This window comes from Numenius arquata, chromosome 3 (assembly GCF_964106895.1).
Source record: "Numenius arquata chromosome 3, bNumArq3.hap1.1, whole genome shotgun sequence".
Classification (NCBI taxonomy): domain Eukaryota; kingdom Metazoa; phylum Chordata; class Aves; order Charadriiformes; family Scolopacidae; genus Numenius; species Numenius arquata.
This window is the reverse complement of record NC_133578.1, coordinates 23,278,085-23,297,823: the sequence shown is the minus strand read 5'-3', so window position 1 is coordinate 23,297,823 and position 19,739 is coordinate 23,278,085. Positions and strand designations below refer to the sequence as shown.

Here is a 19,739-nt window from a genome sequence, read left to right as displayed (position 1 = left end):
TTATTGATCCGTAGCAAAAAAAAAAAAAAAAAGTTCTGCTTTCTAGTTAAGTTGTTTTAAACTTACAGAGCTGAGATACTGTTTCATGGCTACCATTTTAAACTCCCAACGACCATATTGCAGTTTTGTATCTCGCTGTGTTGTCTTGAGGTACAGCACCAGCCGTCCTTTTTTGTGTTTCCCAGTGAGGTGTACTAAAAGGCATCTTGTTGGGCCCTTGACGTAGTACGGCAAGACAAAACATGCACTATTATTTCAGCCAGGTTTTACAAGCGCTTACTGTGATTGTGTCCAAAGAAAGTATAAATTCCTCCTTTCTCCAGGCTGTGGCCTGCAGAGTTTTCATGTTGAGGTATAAAGCACGTCAGCGTGCTCTACTGCTAATCTATTAGGAGACCCTGTCAGAAGCCACCGAATTCCTGCCAGAATTCAATACTTTGTGCCTCTGTTTCTTTGAAATTATGGGGCCGCTTTGCAGCCAGAATACGGGCCCATGAACAGTTTCAGTACTTGGTACCCATGGATACACCTTTGCTGACCCGCCAGAAATGAGTTTTTAAACCAGAAATGAGTTTCAGCCGCCTTTTTAACATGTTAGGTTTTGCCCCATGGCGGTGCTACCAGCCTCACCACCACCACCACCACCACCCGCCGCGCTGCCGGTGCCCGTGCTGGGGCGGGTGACCCGCCGACCCAACCGGGCCGATGCGGGGGCAGCGACACCGCTCCCGCCCTGGGTACCGGCCGAGGGGCCGCGGCTGGTACCGGCGGTACGGGCTCCGCTCTCCTCATCCCCGGCGACCGCTGAGGGGAGCCCGCCGCCGGGAGCGGGCCGGGCCGGGCGGGGCAGGGCAGGGCGCTCATTACCACAGCGCTGCGCTGAGGCGGCGGCTGTTGCGGCGGCGCGGCGGGTGGGTAGCGGCGGGCGGCTCCTCCTCCTTCTCGCCGAGCGCAGCATGGCGGTCAAGGTGACTCTCCCCCTCCGTCGCTTGTGGCAGGAGGAAGACGGGCGGACCCCCCGCCTGCCCGGGGGGGAGGAGGGCGGCGGGAGGAGGCAGCCGCTGCTGTGGGAGCCCCGCGGGGGGCCGGGGAGAAGCCGCCGGCGGGGGGGGTGGGTGATGGCGGGGCGGCCCCGGGGAAGGGGCAGCGCAGCCTGCCCTGCCTCCGCCCTCTGAGGTGAATCGGGGAGGTGGCGGGCCCGGGGCGGGCGGGGGTCCGTTACCCGGTGGCGGGCGGGCCCGGCGGGCGGTGGCGGCTGGTGTCGCGGGGGGCCGGGGCGCCCGCGGGTCTGCCCGGCGGCCCGGAGCCTGACAGCTGTCACCGGCGCTGAGCCCTGGGGAGTCCCGGAGCGAGCACCGAGAGCTGCTATTCGGGATTCGCCCCGCGGGTAGATAAGGGACTGGGTATTGCCGCTCTTATCAACGCAGGCGGCGGTTCTTATCTCCTCCCTGTCAGTAGCCGGCTAGCGAGGCACTAATTTGCGTGTGTTTACAGGTGCAGTCAACCAAAAGAGCGGATCCTGCTGAACTACGAAGTATTTTTTTGCAGGTAAAGAGATCTGTCTAATGTTGTTTGACTGACAGACACTTATTTTCTGCCCTTTCGGCAGTTTGCCACAGCACCCGACGCACGTCGTGCTTGTGGGACGCTTAAAAGTTCACTCTGCAGGCACGGTGTGTGTAAAGGGCCTTCAGGTGTTGAGGAGAAACTGCTCCTGACACAAAGCGTGATTAGCCATTTCCAAATTATAATCTTAAATAATTTTCAGAGGTATTTTCTAATTTCCTGTAAAGCAGTTATACCAGTAACTAAGTACTGTTACTGTTTAAATTCACTTCTGCAAGATTCTAAAAATTATTATTCCATGGTTGTATGTTTTGTCCTGGGGGTTTATATGTGTTCTCCTACAAATGAGTAGACGACTGGCAATGTTTTTAGAACTTAAGACTGATATCTTAAGATTGATGTATTTCATAATATTATCCCTTGCAGGGCCTTAGAATTAACATATATAAATAACAGCATGAAGCTTTCCCTACTTCCCTTAGTTACAGTGGAGCACAATCTGAAAGGAAAATCCAATCAATCCTAAAACTTTGATAATAAGGTTTGAACCAGGCATATGGAATAAGAACAACTATGGTTTAGGTCTATAGTTGGGCCACTGATATTTCCAAAATCACTACCTTTTTTCTTTTCCCTTTATGTTGAGTACTACACAGTATGTTCAAGAAGCTTTCCTCTATGAAAAAGGAAAAAGAAAAGTATTAAAGCTAATACTGTAAATAATAAAATCTATTATTTCATCTTTCACATGTATCTTTTGGTCCCACTGCATTATCTTATGGTTTCCACATAAGATAAGGAGACATACCTTTTTGCCTGAGGGAGAGAAGTTATATCCCAACCATAATTTTGGCAGATTTTTGCTGTGGCCTATTGTGTTACACTGGTAGTGTTGCTGGAGTGCTAAAACTTAGAACGCTGGAATCAAACCGTGAAAGCCCAGCATTTAGTTTCTGGTAAAAATATCTTCCACGACATGTTTGTTTATTGGTGACATGACATTTAGCTTTTGTAGATAAGGAGTGCAGTAGAGTATGTCAATAAAATAAGCAGCATGAAAATACAATTTTAAAAATACATATAAATACAATACAAAAATGTGTGGTTCTAGAACATCACACAACTCTTTTCCAACTTTTTGCAAGATACTTTTACATGTTTGATTGCAAAAAAATTTAAATGTGGTGTCAAAATACCCTGTTTACTTTTGGAAATGTGGACTTTTTATGATTGTTGACTTCAGTCAGTAGAAGTGCTTTTTTCTGGAAATAAGTAAATTGTTTGAAGTCCTTGATTTTGGTCATAAAGGGAAAAATGGAGAGAAAGAACGTTGTACCACTGGATCTTTAAATTGTCTCTCTGACAATACATGTTTTACTGACCTAAAAAGCAGACAGTCTGGTTTTAAAACAGCTTTTTGGTCTTCTCTATGTCTATCTTATAATCTTCAAAGAAACATGCAAATTAAGGTGTAGATTGTTTTGTGCTCTGAGGGATGAAAAATACAAAAACTCTCCTGCTTCCTCTTAACTATCTGAGATTTGCAGTAAAAAAAGACAACACAGACACTTCTGGCATAGAAAGAGATTTTATATTCTTTTGGATGATACATGATTATAATCTAGTTTGAAAATTTGGTTTTTGTTTGATAGATAGCAAGCAAACTTAGTTGCAAACTTTAAAAAAATCAAAAGAGAACCCGCTCTTTCTAAGACTAAGTTGTAGAGAGCCATGTTATGAAATATTGCTAGTCAGGGGTCAGATGTGTTGTGCTCTTTGCTGAGAGTGCTGGCCTGTTCTGTGAGCTTCAACTAAAGGGCGTGCATTCCTTCCTAAATTTGGCTTCCCTTGGAAATGGGCGCAAGGGAAGATGTGAACTCTAGGCCTCTTCGTCATCCACCTTATTCATAGAGAGTGTACTTAAATTTCCTTCTCTATGCTCTAATATGATATGTGTCCTCTGTCCATTCAGTTAAAGCTATATCATAAGGGATGCTTGATACACACCTTTCTCTCAGATTTTCTGAAGCTTGCTATATATTTATTTTTATTATTTTAAACTGTTAAAAATCTTAACTTTGACTTGTATTAAAAAGATGTGCTATTATTTCAGTGTATTCCTGTAACCATGAAATGCAGACATTTGAAATGTCATGTTTGTACACCATCAAATAAGTTACCTCTCAGATGTTTGCTAACCACTGAGTCCAGTAACAACTGTAAAGAATAAAATAGAAGTTCACTGAAGGATAAAAGGGTTATGTAGAACAACAGTTATCAGATTTCTTAGTGAGACTTTGTTCTTTATTCTTAGGCAAGACTCAGTCAGCCCTCGGGGAATATGGTTGAATTATTCCCTGCCTGCTGAATGCAAGTGGAACCTGTTCCAGCAAGGTGGAGAAAGAAGGGAAAAAAACAATTTCCCAATTTTAATACAGGAAACTTCCCTCCCCACTTAAAAATGTCCTGAATCTCTTGCTGATAGCTTAGCTTAACTTGAAAAATAATAAAATGCTAAGAGTACCCATAGGTCTCTCCTGTTTTGGCACTTATTTCTCCTCTGCCCAAATAAAATAATTGGGATAGAACCCCACTTTAAATTGAAAACTAAGCACTTTTTCAAAGGAAGCATTGTTTCTGAAAGTGTGGCGATACCTAGCACTGTATTGTGCAGAGTAGGATTTTTGTGTGTTCATGTTACGTGATGACGTTTAAAAAGAAGTTTCATGCAAATGCATCAAGTGCTTACCTGAGACAGTCTGTAAATGTATCAAGAATTTTGTGTTATAAAGTAATATAATTCAAGACTGAGGAAAATACAGATTTAATTGATGTGTTATGTTTTATATGCAAATTAAGATATAATTTACAATTGCCTATTTTGTGCTAAAAGATTCTTGACTTAAGTTGTATGGTGAAAAGGTAATTTGAGGACAAATGTAAATACGTGCCAAAAAGGGAATAGCCTAGCTACTTTGTCAGGCCTTAATTTATTGGCTTGCTGCCAGACTCTTTCAAAATACCGTGACCTTCTCATATGGAGCAAAATGTATCTGTCAGTTAATTATTTTTGTCTCAAAAATTTTTAACAAAACTTCCTCCACACAGTTGTGTGAAACAATTGTGAAACAATTCACTGTTTGTAATAAACTCAGATACGCTGGTATCTGAAGAAAAACAGATGATGATGTTTAGATTTTGACTGTCTTTGATATGCACTCTACTGTCATACAGTTGAATTGTTATTTCTGAAGATAACACTCCATACTCTGCATGTTTGATGGTCCTTCATACATAAAATTTTACTTGGATTGCATGTCTTGCAGCAGAATTGTGCTTCATAATGCATTTTTTAGTCACTGGTGTATGTGACTGAGAACCTTCTGAGTTGACTCAATGAAGCTACAATTTCATTATATAGTCATGTTGGCAGCAGTGTTGAATTAAAGGATTCCTCTCCACTGCTTTGTGTTCTTATTTTTGTCGAAATTGTCTATTTTAATTTTGGATTAGTTCAATAATCTGATTTACAGTTCAATCTTGCGAACGTCTGTCATCATAGCGATAGGGTGGAAGAAGGAGAGGTGATAAGGTGATGTGAGTGGCCGGTATTGTGGAAGATGCGGGAGATGCTGAATCAATGCTGATGCGAGCTCCTTTACGCTGAAATACTGCCCTGACTGAATTGGTTGGGTTGCGTACAGCTGAAACAAGCATGAGACATGTGAATGATCCCATGTATCGTAATGGAGTGTTACACCTTTGCAGGTATTGTGTGTAGGTTTTATTGATAATATTCTAATTTCTGTGAGTCCCTAGCAGAGTAAGGGCCCGTTTTGTTAGCCTTTCACATAAAGCCATGTCAACTGAATCAAGATACTGCAGTAGGTAGTGGAAAAGTTACAAACTACAGATAAGGCCATTAATTGAATTTTGAATTCACTAGCATAGATGTTGCAGTATAGGTCTTGGGTGGCTTGCCTTTTTTTTTTTTTTTTTTCAGAGAACACTTACGTAGTCATCTTTTAATGACTAGAACCTAGAAAGATGAATTACATTTTTACACATGAATTAAAAATCACCACTTTTATTGCAAATCCAAGTTCTAATTAAACAGTTGTGTAGTTTTGTAACTTTACTTTCTCAAAATGAACACAGTTCTGCGTATGCATTTGAAGGTCTGCATCTAAATCATTGTGTACAATAGAGAGTGAACAGAAGAGGTGTGTTTTAAACTATTAAGTAAGCTTTCCTACAGGTTTTGTGAGCAAAAATGCTTGAGAAACAAACTCAGTCATCAAACTGGATTAGGTCACAGTAGCTTAGGGAACTAGAAATCTTTTGTGAGCTACTTTCCTGTGTTCTAGGATGCAAGTATAGTTTAACTTTGAAATCTCAAAATTTAGGTTTTATTTATAAGATTACTGTCATGTCATAAATAACTACAAGAATTTTTTTTTCTGCAACTATACAGCCATCTTGAAACAAGATCTGAGGGGTATGAACTTCCATAATACATTTCCTTTCTATTCGTTACTTGTGATGCTTTCTACTCCTGCCTCAAGATTGGCGTTACCCAGTGTAACTGGGCAGCTGAGGGCATGGAATTTACTTCATGCTAAAACGTTCACTTTTAATTTAAAGTTGACCTATAGATATGAATAGATATAGATACGAACCAGTGATTAAAACAGAAAAGTAATCAGTAAAATTACTGATACAGACATGTGGCAGCTGTCTTGGTGTATAAGTAATAAAGCTTTACTTGATTATTTTATTTTTAGTTTTATTAATATTTAAGTTATGTAATTCTGAAATTTGCCTTTGATTTTAATTTGAAACTTTATTGTTAATAAAATTAAAACTCAAAATCAAAGTAAAACATTTCAATTGACCCAAATCTTTTTTGTCTGTGTGTCGGTTTTCACTTAAATGAAAATGCCAAACCCATTAGTTTCAGGATAAAAATTAATCTGAAAAGTTACCTCTCACAGAAAGAGGAGAGAAATAATACATATTTTCCAAGCTGACTGTAAGAATGATCAGGAACAATTATTCAGACAATATCTGCTACTGGAAATTGTAAGAAAATGTATGTGCTGTATTTTCACAATGTAGCTACAAATGGAAGGCTACAGCATGGCTGTAATTCTTATAAATTTATGCAATTGCCTGACAGTTTCTGAAAATACATAATTGTCTTTTTATTAGAAGATATTGGTCATTATGTGGACACGTCTATTCTACAGGGGTAATCTGATTGTCATGGTATGCAACTAGTATAGTAACACGATTAGTTTAATCAAGCCCTTCGGTTTCAGAGCAGTTAACGTGGAAACAGTTGTGCACCATTTTAAGTGATATTCAGTAAAGATACTGGTTTGATAATCACTGATAATTAGCATCTAAATGGATTAATTTTTGTTTGTGTGGTTTTGTTTTTTATTTTCACCCTAGTATGCCAGTGTTGAGAAAGATGGTGAGCATTACATGACCCCAGAAGATTTTGTGCAAAAATACCTAGGACTTTATACAGATCCGCGTTACAATCCTAAAACAGTGCAGCTGTTGGCTGGAGTGGCAGATCAAACAAAGGATGGGTGAGAATTTTGCTTTCCATTAGAAGCTTGTAATGCATGGGTAAATGCATGAGTTGGATAATTTCATCTTCTAAAATACATTATTGATTTTATTACACTTCAGGCTTCTTTAGATGATAAGTTTTTTCTCAAATGAAATAGGTTATAAATTTGTGGAAATTGGGAAAAAATTCGGTGTTAAACAGGGAAGAATCCAATGCACGTTTTTTAAAATTAACATCTGTTTTAGTGGAATTTTAAAAATTGCTACAAAGGCAGGGGAAGCTGAACTGGAAATAAGTTTAATGGGGTATGATTGCCTTGGAAAAGTTCTTTTCTGTATACTCAACATCCATGGTTAGATATTATGTAGAGCTTTTAGTACCTGTAATGAAACATGGAAAAGCTTTCTTAGTTCTGTAGTGTGCAATTCAAATGAAACCATTGAGTTTTTTTGAAGTGCTGGCTCTTAGAAGAGAGACGCTAATGACTCAATGAAGGAAGAAGGTGTTTGGCTAGTCAAGATAAGGTCACACCACATAAAGCTTTTCCAACTCTGCTTACAGATGATACTATTTGCTTTTAGACAGTTCTCTGAAACTAATTTACAAAATGTTTGCTCCACTGAGGTAGTACCCTTGGACCCACTCATCTTCATATGAGCCTTTTCTCTTGCTTTATGTAGGCTTCCAGCTTTGGCCTTGGATTGTAGTAGGAAGTGTGGACATTGTTAAAGTAAAGTGAAAAAGTTAAGATGGATCAGAGAAGTGGTCAAAAATGCAGAAGGGAGTGGGTATTTTGTAGAGAAGAGAGAAAGTTGGTTTTAAAACAATATACAATACATTTGTAAATATGCAGATGTAACTTAAATTTGAAAGCTCCTTGACTGCCTTTGATTTGTTAGTCTAAATCTGACCTTTGACATTGCTTAAATGTTTTTATTTTCCTCTGTTCTGCTTTAGAGTATTTTAGTTTGCATAGTGTCCTGAGCAGCTTGCACGATAACTGTGCTTTACGAATAAAATTGTATATGCTATATACATTTTACATTAAACGGCAAATGTAGGATCTCCTGTTTGATGTAATGTTACATGATTATTTTTTTTACTTTATAAAGCTGCAGCATTTTGATAACACATTTGATAAATCCAAATAACCTGTCTCCGTTTACAATACATAGCTGCAGTTTGTTGCATTGTTATGGATTGTAAATGCTATTTTGTATGTATCTGTTGAAATAATAGTCTAATTGATGACTAGTAAACCAACGTGTTGAGTATCTTGTTTCTCTGAAAGCTGCCAGTTATCTTTTACAGTGTGCATTTCTTCAGAAAATGTTTTATAAAAGGATCTTTCTTACACTAAGAAATCAATAATATGTTTTATTGCTACAACAGAACTTTGCATTGATGCATCACTTTTTTTGTTGCTTTCTCTGTGAATATAAGTTTGTTTTGTTTTAATACGGGTAATGTTTAAAGTGAGGTAATCAAATAGGGGTAAGTGTGCTTTATCTACTTCTGTATGGGAACAGTGGGAATAGGAATTATTACCATAGTGTCTGCAATACAAAATGTTTGTCTGTCTGAATACCTGTTGATATGTGTCTGAAATTTATTCTCCTAAATATTCTAATCTATATTTATCTCTAATCTGTATTTCATGTGAAGAATTTATTACAACCCCATCATGATCATTGGATTATTTATTTATTTTTGCATTCACATTCTTCTGTTTGTAGTGACCTGTAATATGTCAAAATCCAGAGTCTTATTACTATATCACCTGCACAGAGAGTTTAATCTGTAGCATGAATATTTATTATAATCTTCAACTGAATTCCAGAATGCATTACATCTTTCCAAGGACTTAAAGTGACTTTATGAAGTTCAAGGAAGTATCAGTAGTCCTATTCCATACAGACATTTGTAAGTTAAATGACAGCCCAAAGTCACACAGTGTCATGGGGAAGCTTTGGGTTCTGTAACAAAATTTCATTCCTGTATCTGCTGTCATATTCTCTTAGCCTTGCTTGCCTTTCAAATAAATATGCAATGTGTTTTTGGTAACTTTTCTTTGTTAGTAATTTTTTATTTAATTTAGTTTTGAGTTTGACACTTTAGAAAAAAAGCATGTCTTGGAACTGGCTGTCTGTAGACATATGTTTAAAAAAATGTATTTTTACTTCTTCCTGATGGTACTTACTTAAATGAGAGTGCAATTGCCTTCTCCCATTACTACAGTACAATACTGGTTTGCTTTAGTGGAACTCAGTAAGGTAGTCCTTAAAACTGATGAGTCTTCACTTTCAATGTGTTACTTTGTCATTCGTCATCGTTTCTTCGTCATTGTTACAAATGCATGTTCTGAGAAATGAATGGGATGAGGTCTGAGTAAGAATTTGGCCTAAACTGCCTTGTCTGCTATCTGTTTAATACAGTGGGATTCTACTGATGCTGTAGGTAAGCATTCCTGTGTCATCGAACTGCAGGCACTACTTTTGAAATTAGGATACATATCCTCTCTGAACATATACTCTGAATATATATATGAATATCTACTTACATATGTGTGCCAAACCCAGATTGCTAATTATGTAAGTCAGTTAACGTTTACAGGTATTGCAGCTTTAAAATCAAAGATATTCTTCTCCCTTCAAACCTTCAAAGTTTCACAGCAGTCATTCGGAGTTCTTCATTTTCATTGCTCATTTCTGGCTACTCTGCTTATCAGTTCTTAAAATTTGGAAATGTGTTCTTCTTAAGCTAAGTCCTGAAGAAGAAGTTGATGTTTCACATAATTGAGAGTCACAACTGAGCTATATGTAACGTTTAAAAGCAGTGTTGTGTGGGAAAAAAAGAGCAGAGTTGTAGTAGGAAAAAAGGAAAGATAGAGAAGAATTGTAAACACACGGCTTACTTTATGTGCCATTGAAGAGTAATGGTACAGAAGAAATAAGAGGAAAGGAAATTTTAAAAAATGTTACAGATAAAATGAAAGGTGAGTGACGTGATATTCTTATGGACTCTGTAGTGCAGCAGGTTTGCTGAATGATACTTGAGTAATGATTGGGTGGGAAGCTCCATCATTCTGTTTAATCCAGCTCCTGTTATCTCCGCGCTAATGGATAATGGAGGATCACAGGGGATATCCCTGCTCTTAGTCATTGCAAATTGAATATATGGAAAGGAAATTGAATGTGTCTGTCTCCTTTTGCTGTAGGCACTGTTAAAGTGAGACCTCTGAAGATGGCTTCTTTCAGGTTGAGGCTTCTACGAATGCATTCTGCAAAGATCGTCACTTGATTCTGTCACTTATAAAGCTTCCTGGTTAGGAATTAGTTTGTATGTCAGGTTTATGAATGTATGTGAGGTATATTTTGAAATTATATTGTTTACAGTTATTTTAAAGGATATTCTGCTTCTCTGATACTAAACCCTTACTCATCAAGATCATCCTTTTGGGTGAAATTGACTTTGCATCTGAAGAACCATTCTCACATCTTTGATTTTTGTGGTTAAAGTGTGACAAATTAGTATTGTAATTCTATATTTGCCATCTTAAGTCCTTTCAAAACGATTACTTTTTTTTTCTGTATTTTCTGTGTAATGCATACATACAAGAATGTTAACATATGTAACCTTGTTTAAAGTATCTCAGTTCTGCTTTATGTATACTTTGACAGGGAAAGACTCGATAAACTAATGAATATTGTGGCTAATGATCTCATATGAAGAGTACTAAATTTGTCTCAGTGGCCAGTCCAGCCCAAACCATGACACAGATCAATTATGTACATTTGCTAGGAAAATGTACCATCTATAGTGATATTCTGTTTTAACAGCATCTAATGAAATAGTAATTTTTTCTGTTTAATTAAAAAAATTTAATTGACGTTTGTATTCCCATTGATAATTTATTTGATGCTAAAATAGATATCCCATCATTTATTTCTATAGACTGAGCTCAGGAACTTGTAATTGCATGGAATATTCTAAGTCATTGAGCTAAGCCCCCTATTTTTACAAGGATGAGAACACACAGTAGTTTTAATAAACCAAGCTTGCTGTTAAAACCTAAGGCTCTTCTGCAGAATTCTGGAAAGGCCACACTATGTGCCTGCTCTGAGTATCTTTATGGATATGTGATTTTGTTCTTGTGCCAACATTATCCTTTATCTTCTCCTGGTTTAGGGCTTATCTTTCTGCAGCTGTTCCTACATACAGCCTTAGGATCCCGTCTATGTTTTTTCTGTTAGTCAGAATAAGCTGAGTTCCACTAGAAAAGTTATTTATGGTTATCCTAATAAGTTACCCGTGCATACATTCAAGTCTGACTTTGTATATGTGTTGAACACAAGGAATTGGATTTCTATGCAGCATTCCAGTGATGTTGTGGGAATCCTATCTGGGGATACTGCTGCTTCCTTATCTCACACCGAAACAGCTTTCCTAATGCATCCCGAGTTGCGTTTTTCTTTATGGTGACTGTCTTGCATACACAGGTCAGAATCTTGTGGTCTGCTGTTACACTCAAGTCCTTCCCTGCCTTGGTCGTGTCTAACTGTCCTTATGCCCAATTGTTATTATAATTTCTCTCTCTCTTGTCCTCAAGTACGTGACTTTGTGGTTCATGTTGTATTTGAAGTGTAATATTTTTTCTATATACATAGTTAAGTATAACTTAATCTGTTTGGTTTTTATGAATGTTATATGTTGTTTTAAGAAAATGCATATATTTTGTAGTATATTCCTATACCTCCATTAAACTATCTTTTCTTTCTCAGTAGAAATGCATATATAAATTAGTAATATAATGAGAGCTGTGTAAATTTCATGGTGGTAGAATTTCTGTGGGTTTTTTATGTCTTTTTAAGTGCTGTCTGCTTACATTTGTAATTACAAGGTAATAAGTTGTAGTTATTTCAGTGAGAATTTATTATATTTTGTTGTTGATGGATATGAAGAATTCAGTCATTTTATAGAGGAAGAAACTGAGTTGCTTAAATGTTAAGTAACTACTTAAATTTAACATACTTTTTCAGTTTCTAGTGTAGTGTCTTAAATTTTTTATATTAGAGTTTTATTTTAATAATTGTGTCATCCAGTTTTCTAGAGCATCAAACAGGAAATATCATTGGTGTTGTAAATAATTTTTGGAAATCTTTATAACTTCTGTATTTTTCTTTGTAGGCTGATTTCCTTTCAAGAATTTTTGGCATTTGAATCTGTTTTGTGTACTCCAGATGCAATATTCATTGTTGCTTTTCAGTTGTTTGACAAGAGTGGCAATGGCGAAGTAACATTTGGTAAGAATATCTTAAGAAAAACAGTTTAAGAAAGTGATTATAATAGTATAAGTCATAATAAGGGTTCATCACCATTGGTGCATAGAAATGCGTATTGTGCAGTACTGTACTGATTTCCTAAGAGTTTGCGTAAGTAATACTTTTTTTTTCCTTTCAAGTGATACAAGCTTAAGAAATGCACAGAAACAAAATACATTTTGCATTGTCTCCTTGAATCAAGATTTTTCATGTTCCTGAAGTAGTTAATACAATCTTGTTCAATGTCATCCTAAGTACGTTTTTTTGTCATGGACTTTGAACTACTTCAATGATGAGGGATTTTTGAGATGCGTTCTGGTTCTCCACGTATCTTTGAAGAATTGTCATTCAATACAGTAGGAGATCAATATAGAAGTGAAGGCGGTCTAACCTTTTGAATTCCTAGTTTAGTGTTCCTTTTCTTGAGGAACAAATCTTACTTTAGTATTATGAGTGTAGCTTCCAACTAGATCATATATTTGAAAACTTAGGAAGAAAATACGACCTTTTAAGTTTTGTTACTTCCCCCCCCCCCCCCCATCACATAAATTAGTAATTGGACAAAATTCTTTAACCTAACTATACTGCTTTATGATGTTGCTAAATAACTGTTATTAACATTGCAGTTTAAGGAGGACTAGGTTTTATTTTTAAAACTTTATATGTTTATGAAAACTAGATAAATCAATGCTATGAATTTCAATGAAATGAAATGAGAATTAAATGTTATTTCTATCCAAAAGAATAAAACTCTCAATAAAGAAAATACAAACCATGTTTGGATTTGTAACCACTCGCTGTTTGTACTATTTCATTCTTATGAAAATTATTACAACTTGTTGAAAAAAATATGCAAGTGTCTTTTTATGGAAACAAACCGCTTGACTTATGATGTCTGTTAAATTACATTGTTAACAGAAGGGTCAAATACTAAGCAATTTGCATACACAACATCTTGAAAAGAAAATCTTTAGAACTTAAGTAAAGGTGAAATCAGTAAATGCAGTCATTAGGAAGTAGACAGACTACTATAATCAGTGTGACCATGTTAATGATGGTATATTTAATAATCTCACAAAACGGGGATATGCACTTTGTAGCTCTCATGAGCACACTTGAAATAGCTGGTTCCATAAATGAACAAAAAGTTAATTTCTGTATACAATTTCTGTGTTTCTGTGTACAATTTCAGATTGTTTACAGATTCCTCAATCAGACTGAGAGCTGTTATTTTTAAGACCACATCATTATATTAAAGGCTGAAAGAACAACACAAACGGGAAACTGTAAAACAGGAGATTGTGCAATTTTTTCCATATATTTTTTGCTGTTTCTTTTTTTTATAAGGCTGATAAATTTTTAATAGGAAACTGTAGCAAATTTAAAATTTACTATTGGTTTCTTGTTTTTACAGAATCAATTATATTGCAATTATTACTATATTTAATGGTATGTTGTAACATACCAGTGCTACATATTTTTGTGCTACAGTTCCCACATTTACTGCTGCCTTTTTTTCTTTTGTTGTTTGTAACGTGGGCTACTTATTTTTACTTCCTAGGCATATCATACAAATTAATGCATGTGGAAGAAATGTGAATGGTGATATATGACATGTTCAGGATTTAATAACTCTGCAGTCAATTTCCAAGTCAGTCTTGTGGCCTATAGATGCTGTTTTGTAAATGAATCCTGCACTCTTTCATAGTCAAACTACATAAACAGAAAGCACAGAATTTAGTTTCGTATAAAAACAGGAGAATATATAAAATTAGGTCTTAAGGTTAAAAGTTGTTATAAATTATTAGAAATACACTGAAGTGGTGTAAATTTAGCCAATTGGTGTGAAAATTGCTATCAGACAAGTCAGCTCTCATTTTATGAGTGTGTAATGTATCCAATCTGCAGATAAACCATTTTGGTTATGGGAGCAAACATGAGCCAAGATTTTCTTTGTGTGGATGTGATTGCATTGGTTCCAAAGCTAACTCAAGCCAGTAAGTCTTTCCGGAAGTGGTAGGGTTTTACTGAGATTTTTCTTCACTGTGCATCTGGAACAAGGGGTGGAGGTGCTGGAAAGTGGAACGCAGAATCAGCTTGAGTCTGTTAGGCCAGTAACGTGAACGCAATACTGGCCTTGCTGGACATGAAATAATGTCTCAAAATCATTTGGGTATGGCTGTGTGGCATTTTCAAAAACTATCATGGTCTAATCAGGTTTTCAGTTATCTGGAGAAAGTTAAGTAGACTTGTTGATTTTTCGAGCTGGCTCTATTGGAAAGTAAGTTGCTCCAGTCAGGTTCACATTTCCTTTTTAGGATTTATGTACTGACATGGACTCAGACCATACTTGAGCACTTTAGGTTCTTTCAGTCCTCTTTAGTCTCAATTTGCCACTTGTCTCTTCAGAAGTTTAGCTTCCAACTCTCCAATAAGGAAACTGTTAATCAAATTGTATTACAGAAGAACCTTTGTCTTATGAGTGAAGAAATGGAAGAGCACAAAGAGTTTATGATTCTTTAGAACCTGTTTGGTAGAAATACTTGTTGGCTATGCTATGCTAATCAATGACTTTGTCTGTGCAATATCATAGGTTAATTGGGATTGTTGAAACTGGAAGCCTTCTGTCACTTTAATGACATCTACTTTCTTATTGCTTTCGAACATTTTTCCAGGAGTTTTGGACATCCAGAAATCCTGTACGAATGACTTTCATAAATGCGCAGATAGTGTGCTGCAGTATTTGTGTAGCAGGTCTATTGCAAGAACATGAAATTTGACTTAGTTTGTATAAGCAAACTGTATGTACAGCATGCTCAGTACTTTTCATGTGTTTCAGCTGCACTGGACTTGCTGTCACCTTGGTGAATAAAAAGCAATAAAACGACTATTTTAATAACCCATTGATACAAGTGACAGTGTAGTTTAAATGACTTTTTAATCATGGAGAAATAGAAAAGAAGCATTTCTTTTCCTGATCAAATGCTTGTCTTCTTACGGGCACAAGCTGGAACATAGGAAGTTCCATTTAAATATGAGGAAGAACTTCTTTACGGTGAGGGTGACAGAGCACTGGAACAGGCTGCCCAGGGAGGTCATGGAGTCCCCTTCTCTGGAGATTTTCAAGACCCTCCTGGATGCAGTCCTGAGTAATGTGCTATAGGCAATCCTGCTGTGGCAGGGGAGTTGGACTAGATGATCTCTAGAGGTCCCTTCCAACTCTGACAATTCCGTGATTCCGTGATTCATAAATGATTCCTAGGTGAATATTTTATGGGGAATGTATTGCTGATGAGCCCTTATAATATTACTTTAACTATAAAATATTTAAAAGGATTGCGTTCTGTAGCCAGAGAAGACTGACAACCACTTTGGTTTTTGATCATGTGATGTAACTGACTAAGCTACTTAACATGAGTGAAATATTTAAAAACACTTCATAAAATTAATGCTATTGTACTAAGGAAACTTCTTTTTATTGCTATTCTGTGCACGTCTTTTGACCTGATTTCAGGTTAAGGCAAACCTAAATATTAAATCTGCTCAAGCTATTTGGTTTACTTCAGTGTTGAAGCAGATAATCCTTACTGTGGTTAAAAGGTGAAGTCTGTGACTATCACTGAAACTTCTCTCAAAAATAGGTTGTCTAACTGTAAGTAAAAAGATTCTTTGTAATTTATCCCTTTGGCAAACTATACTATGATCTGGACTGTATCACTTTTAATTGGGATGTACAATTTCCAGGCTTTTTCCAGCTGTGCTTCCTTGCAGAGTCACCACAAAGAAAGCCATTTTCTGATAAACTGGAGAGTTTCAGAGACACTTTTTTATTTAAATACCCATGCTGGTTTGGGTAGAAGGATAGAGCTAAAATAATGAGATTTTGGAACAATTTTACTGCCTTCATGTTTATGATTTTTCTGTATTCAGAATTTTTATATTATTGTGGAGATAATTCGAAAATATTTACGGAACTGAACATAAGGCTTTTAAAAACATCCTGCAGCTCTAAATCTAATGAAAAATATTTTGCAGAGTATAGTGGCCTCTTCTTTAAATGCACTGGGTAATTAAAGGGATTGGATACCTAGTAATGCAACTATGTGAAAATTACCATGATATTGGTGAATTGAAATAATAAATGTCAATGTAATAATTTCAGAAGTTGGGTATATGGTGATACTGAAATCTTATCCATCTATTTTCTTAAACAAATTTTAACCTGGGAGAGAAAGTTCAGATTTCCCTTAATCAGAACATAGAGTTTGAGAACACTGGAAGAAGATGAGTGAGAAGAACAAGAGAAAGGAGTTGAATATATGCTGTTACAGTTCCTTGCTTTTGAGTATTACTTTTCAGGAAACACAGATCACTCCTAGTACTCACTCTTCCCCCATTTCCAAAAGAGCAACTGGATTGAAAGTGCTAGGATTTGGATTTAATCTTAAGAATTCTGCTTTATAAAATATTATTTGCAACCATAAAGGCTGGAAACCGTTTAAAATGTAAACAGAAGAAATCTCATAATCACATGCCAACAGATCTGAGGATATAAGAAAAACACCATGTGTTTATAAAGTATACTGTAAACTAAAGCTGCTATTTTTTCTTGACTTCCTGGTGGCCATACGTTAGTTGCCTGTTTTCAAGATGCATTTTTCTTAGCACACGCAAATAGTGTAGAAAACATCACTGTATGTTATAACTTCCATTTGTCCTCATATTTTAAGTTTTTTGGTTGTTTCTTTCCTGTTGTATGATTCTTTCAGGTTTAAACCACAGTTTTAAACACTTGTGAGTAGTGCAGGGTGGGAGCCCTTCCTTATTTTTTATAATAATATGGTATTAAGTTCAAAACCATAGTTCAGCAAGAGGGAGCAGAAAAGGAGAACTCCACATTAAAATTATATATATCAACAATTTGTTGTTATGGCTATTGATCTTAAACAGAATCATTAATCCTTTTAAAGTAAGAGCAGAAATACAATGTAACTATTTCTAGTTTAGCTTTCTCACTTTTCCTGCCACTTGTCATTTTGCTCTCATGTCTAAGCAATTATTGCATTGTTTACATTTGTATCACTTAATATACTTCTGATGCATCAGGTGCTACAAAAGTCTTTTTGCCTTTAACTGTGATTTTTTTATTTTATGCTTGAAAGTGGAAATATGTAAAATTTGCTGTTAGCAGAAATAGTGAAAAATTTCAACAGAATATGTTAAAATGCATTATGTACAGTAAGGCTCAAATATGTATAAATGGGACTGTAGATGACTGAGTAGACAGATTCAAAAAAACCTACCCTATTAAAGAACAAACCTTTAGCATACTTATGCTAGTATTTAAAACTATCAACTTTATATTTGTGTGTCTCTAACAAGCGTGATTGATGTTCCGTCACTGGTGAGAGGGAACGGCAAGCTCTGTTAACAGGTTGATGGCACCGGAATTGTGTGAGGTTTCCACTCAGCTTCTTGGGGAGCTGACAAGTCAAAATGATAGGTACTACCTCAACGCTTGCTTGGGGTACTGAGCTCATCCCCATCAACAAGACATCCTAGTGTTCCCGAGTTAAAGTATTCTTCCTCCTTCTGTGAAATTCAGTATTGCCTAAAACCTTTGTTTTTCTTACATCATTTTTCTGAGCCCGATAGGTAACAGTGTTGGATGGCGGTTGAGCCAGTCATGTGTATGCTGCCTGCAGATAGCTGCTCCAGGCATCTATAATTTGTTTAAAATGATTGGGTGGGGAAATTCTGAAGCAATCTTGAGAGAATACGTGTCGCCTTGGAGGTAATGTACTAGTGCACTAGAGTAGTAGGTTTATTGTTCCTGGGGCTGATGGTAAGTTGAGTATGTCATCAGGCTGCTGACTTGTATGCCTATCTGAGAAGAAAATGCATTGCTATAAGCCTGGAAAGAAAGTTATCAACTCAGTAGGAAAGAATTCCACTGCTGAAAGGTGAGCAAAGTGTAGGAGAAGACATTAGTAAATGAGCAACATGTATGGACAGGGACAATGAATGCATTCTGTAAAATGTCATACTAAAATGAAAGGGTTTAAAAATAATTTGCTGTTTGCCCCCTGCAGAATAGCTCTGTTGGAAATTTGAAGTACTTGTAGTTTATCTTAATTTAGAAGCATTACTGGGTTTTGACTGAGAGATAAAAAAAAAAAAAAAGAAAAAAGAAAAAAACCCCAGCATCTGTACCCTAACGTTACCTGTTTTTTTTATTGTTTACTTTGCTTCTGCTGTGAAAAAAATAAATTAAAAATAAGATGCGATCATAATTCACAGTGGTGAAAGTGTAGGTGATGATCACATTATGTATAATTTCTGAAATGTGATTGTCCGTTTGCTGCTTCTCATGACATGAATGGTTACTTGTGATGGCTATTTCCTTTAATAAAAATTGGATTAAAAAGGTATTCTTCATATATTGTGAAGAAAGCATTGCTACTCTTGAGTAGAAGTAGTAAATTTTAGTGTTTATCTAGAGATGTTTGAGAATCCCAAATGGCTTTGGAAGATTGTATTTAGAGTTGTAATGGTTTTAACTGTGTCAGTTATTCACAACAAGTACATGGTTTTGCTCCTGTACCCAAATGTTTCATAAACAAAGCCAACATGGAATTAATTAAACATTAGATACCACAGCATATTCTAAAACCCGGACTACTGTAATACACACAGTATACATTACTGATTGTGAGTGTGGAAGAAAGGTGGATAAGGCACCTCAATTTTCAGAGAAGCAGCAGGCTAATTTAGAGACCGTTTTTTAAAGCTATTTAGCCACCACTGGGATTCTTCAAGTATCAATACACTCAACTATTGAATACACATTTGTTAATTAATTTTCCAGTATTATTTTTATGTGCTGAAGAACCTTGACTTGTGATGTGTTGATAACTGGTTGTAAACATTTTTCAGAAGGAAAAATTACTAGTGTAGGAAACTGATTCTTGGTTGTTTAAGTAGTATACATTAAATGCTTGAATGGGAGTTATGAAAAGACCAGAGGCTTAAGTCTCATTAAGAGTATTTGAAAGATCTGTCTATATGAGCATATATGAATATGTTCTTATAAAAAAAGTGAGACTTTTTTTTTTAACCTTTCTCTAAGGTTAAAAGAAGTGATCATTGGAAACAATTGAAAATATAATTTAAATTTTCTGGCAGATGCAGCACGTTCCTTCCTAAATTTCCATTGTGCAAGTAGTCACTAGTTGGCACCCTGTTTGTACGCTAGTAGCCAAGCCAAT

At 36.4% G+C, this 19,739-nt stretch overlaps 1 protein-coding gene across 1 annotated transcript in view; it reads left to right on the top strand.

Annotated features, from left to right (window-relative positions):
• Window positions 1-705: 705 nt before the first annotated feature.
• Window positions 706-19,739, top strand: part of SLC25A12 (solute carrier family 25 member 12) — a 50,808-nt gene continuing 31,774 nt past the window's right edge. Inside the window, 5 exon segments of the mRNA XM_074145573.1 lie at window positions 706-759; window positions 762-968; window positions 1,495-1,548; window positions 7,024-7,166; window positions 12,338-12,453. Coding sequence (XP_074001674.1) covers window positions 706-759; window positions 762-968; window positions 1,495-1,548; window positions 7,024-7,166; window positions 12,338-12,453 — 574 coding nt within the window.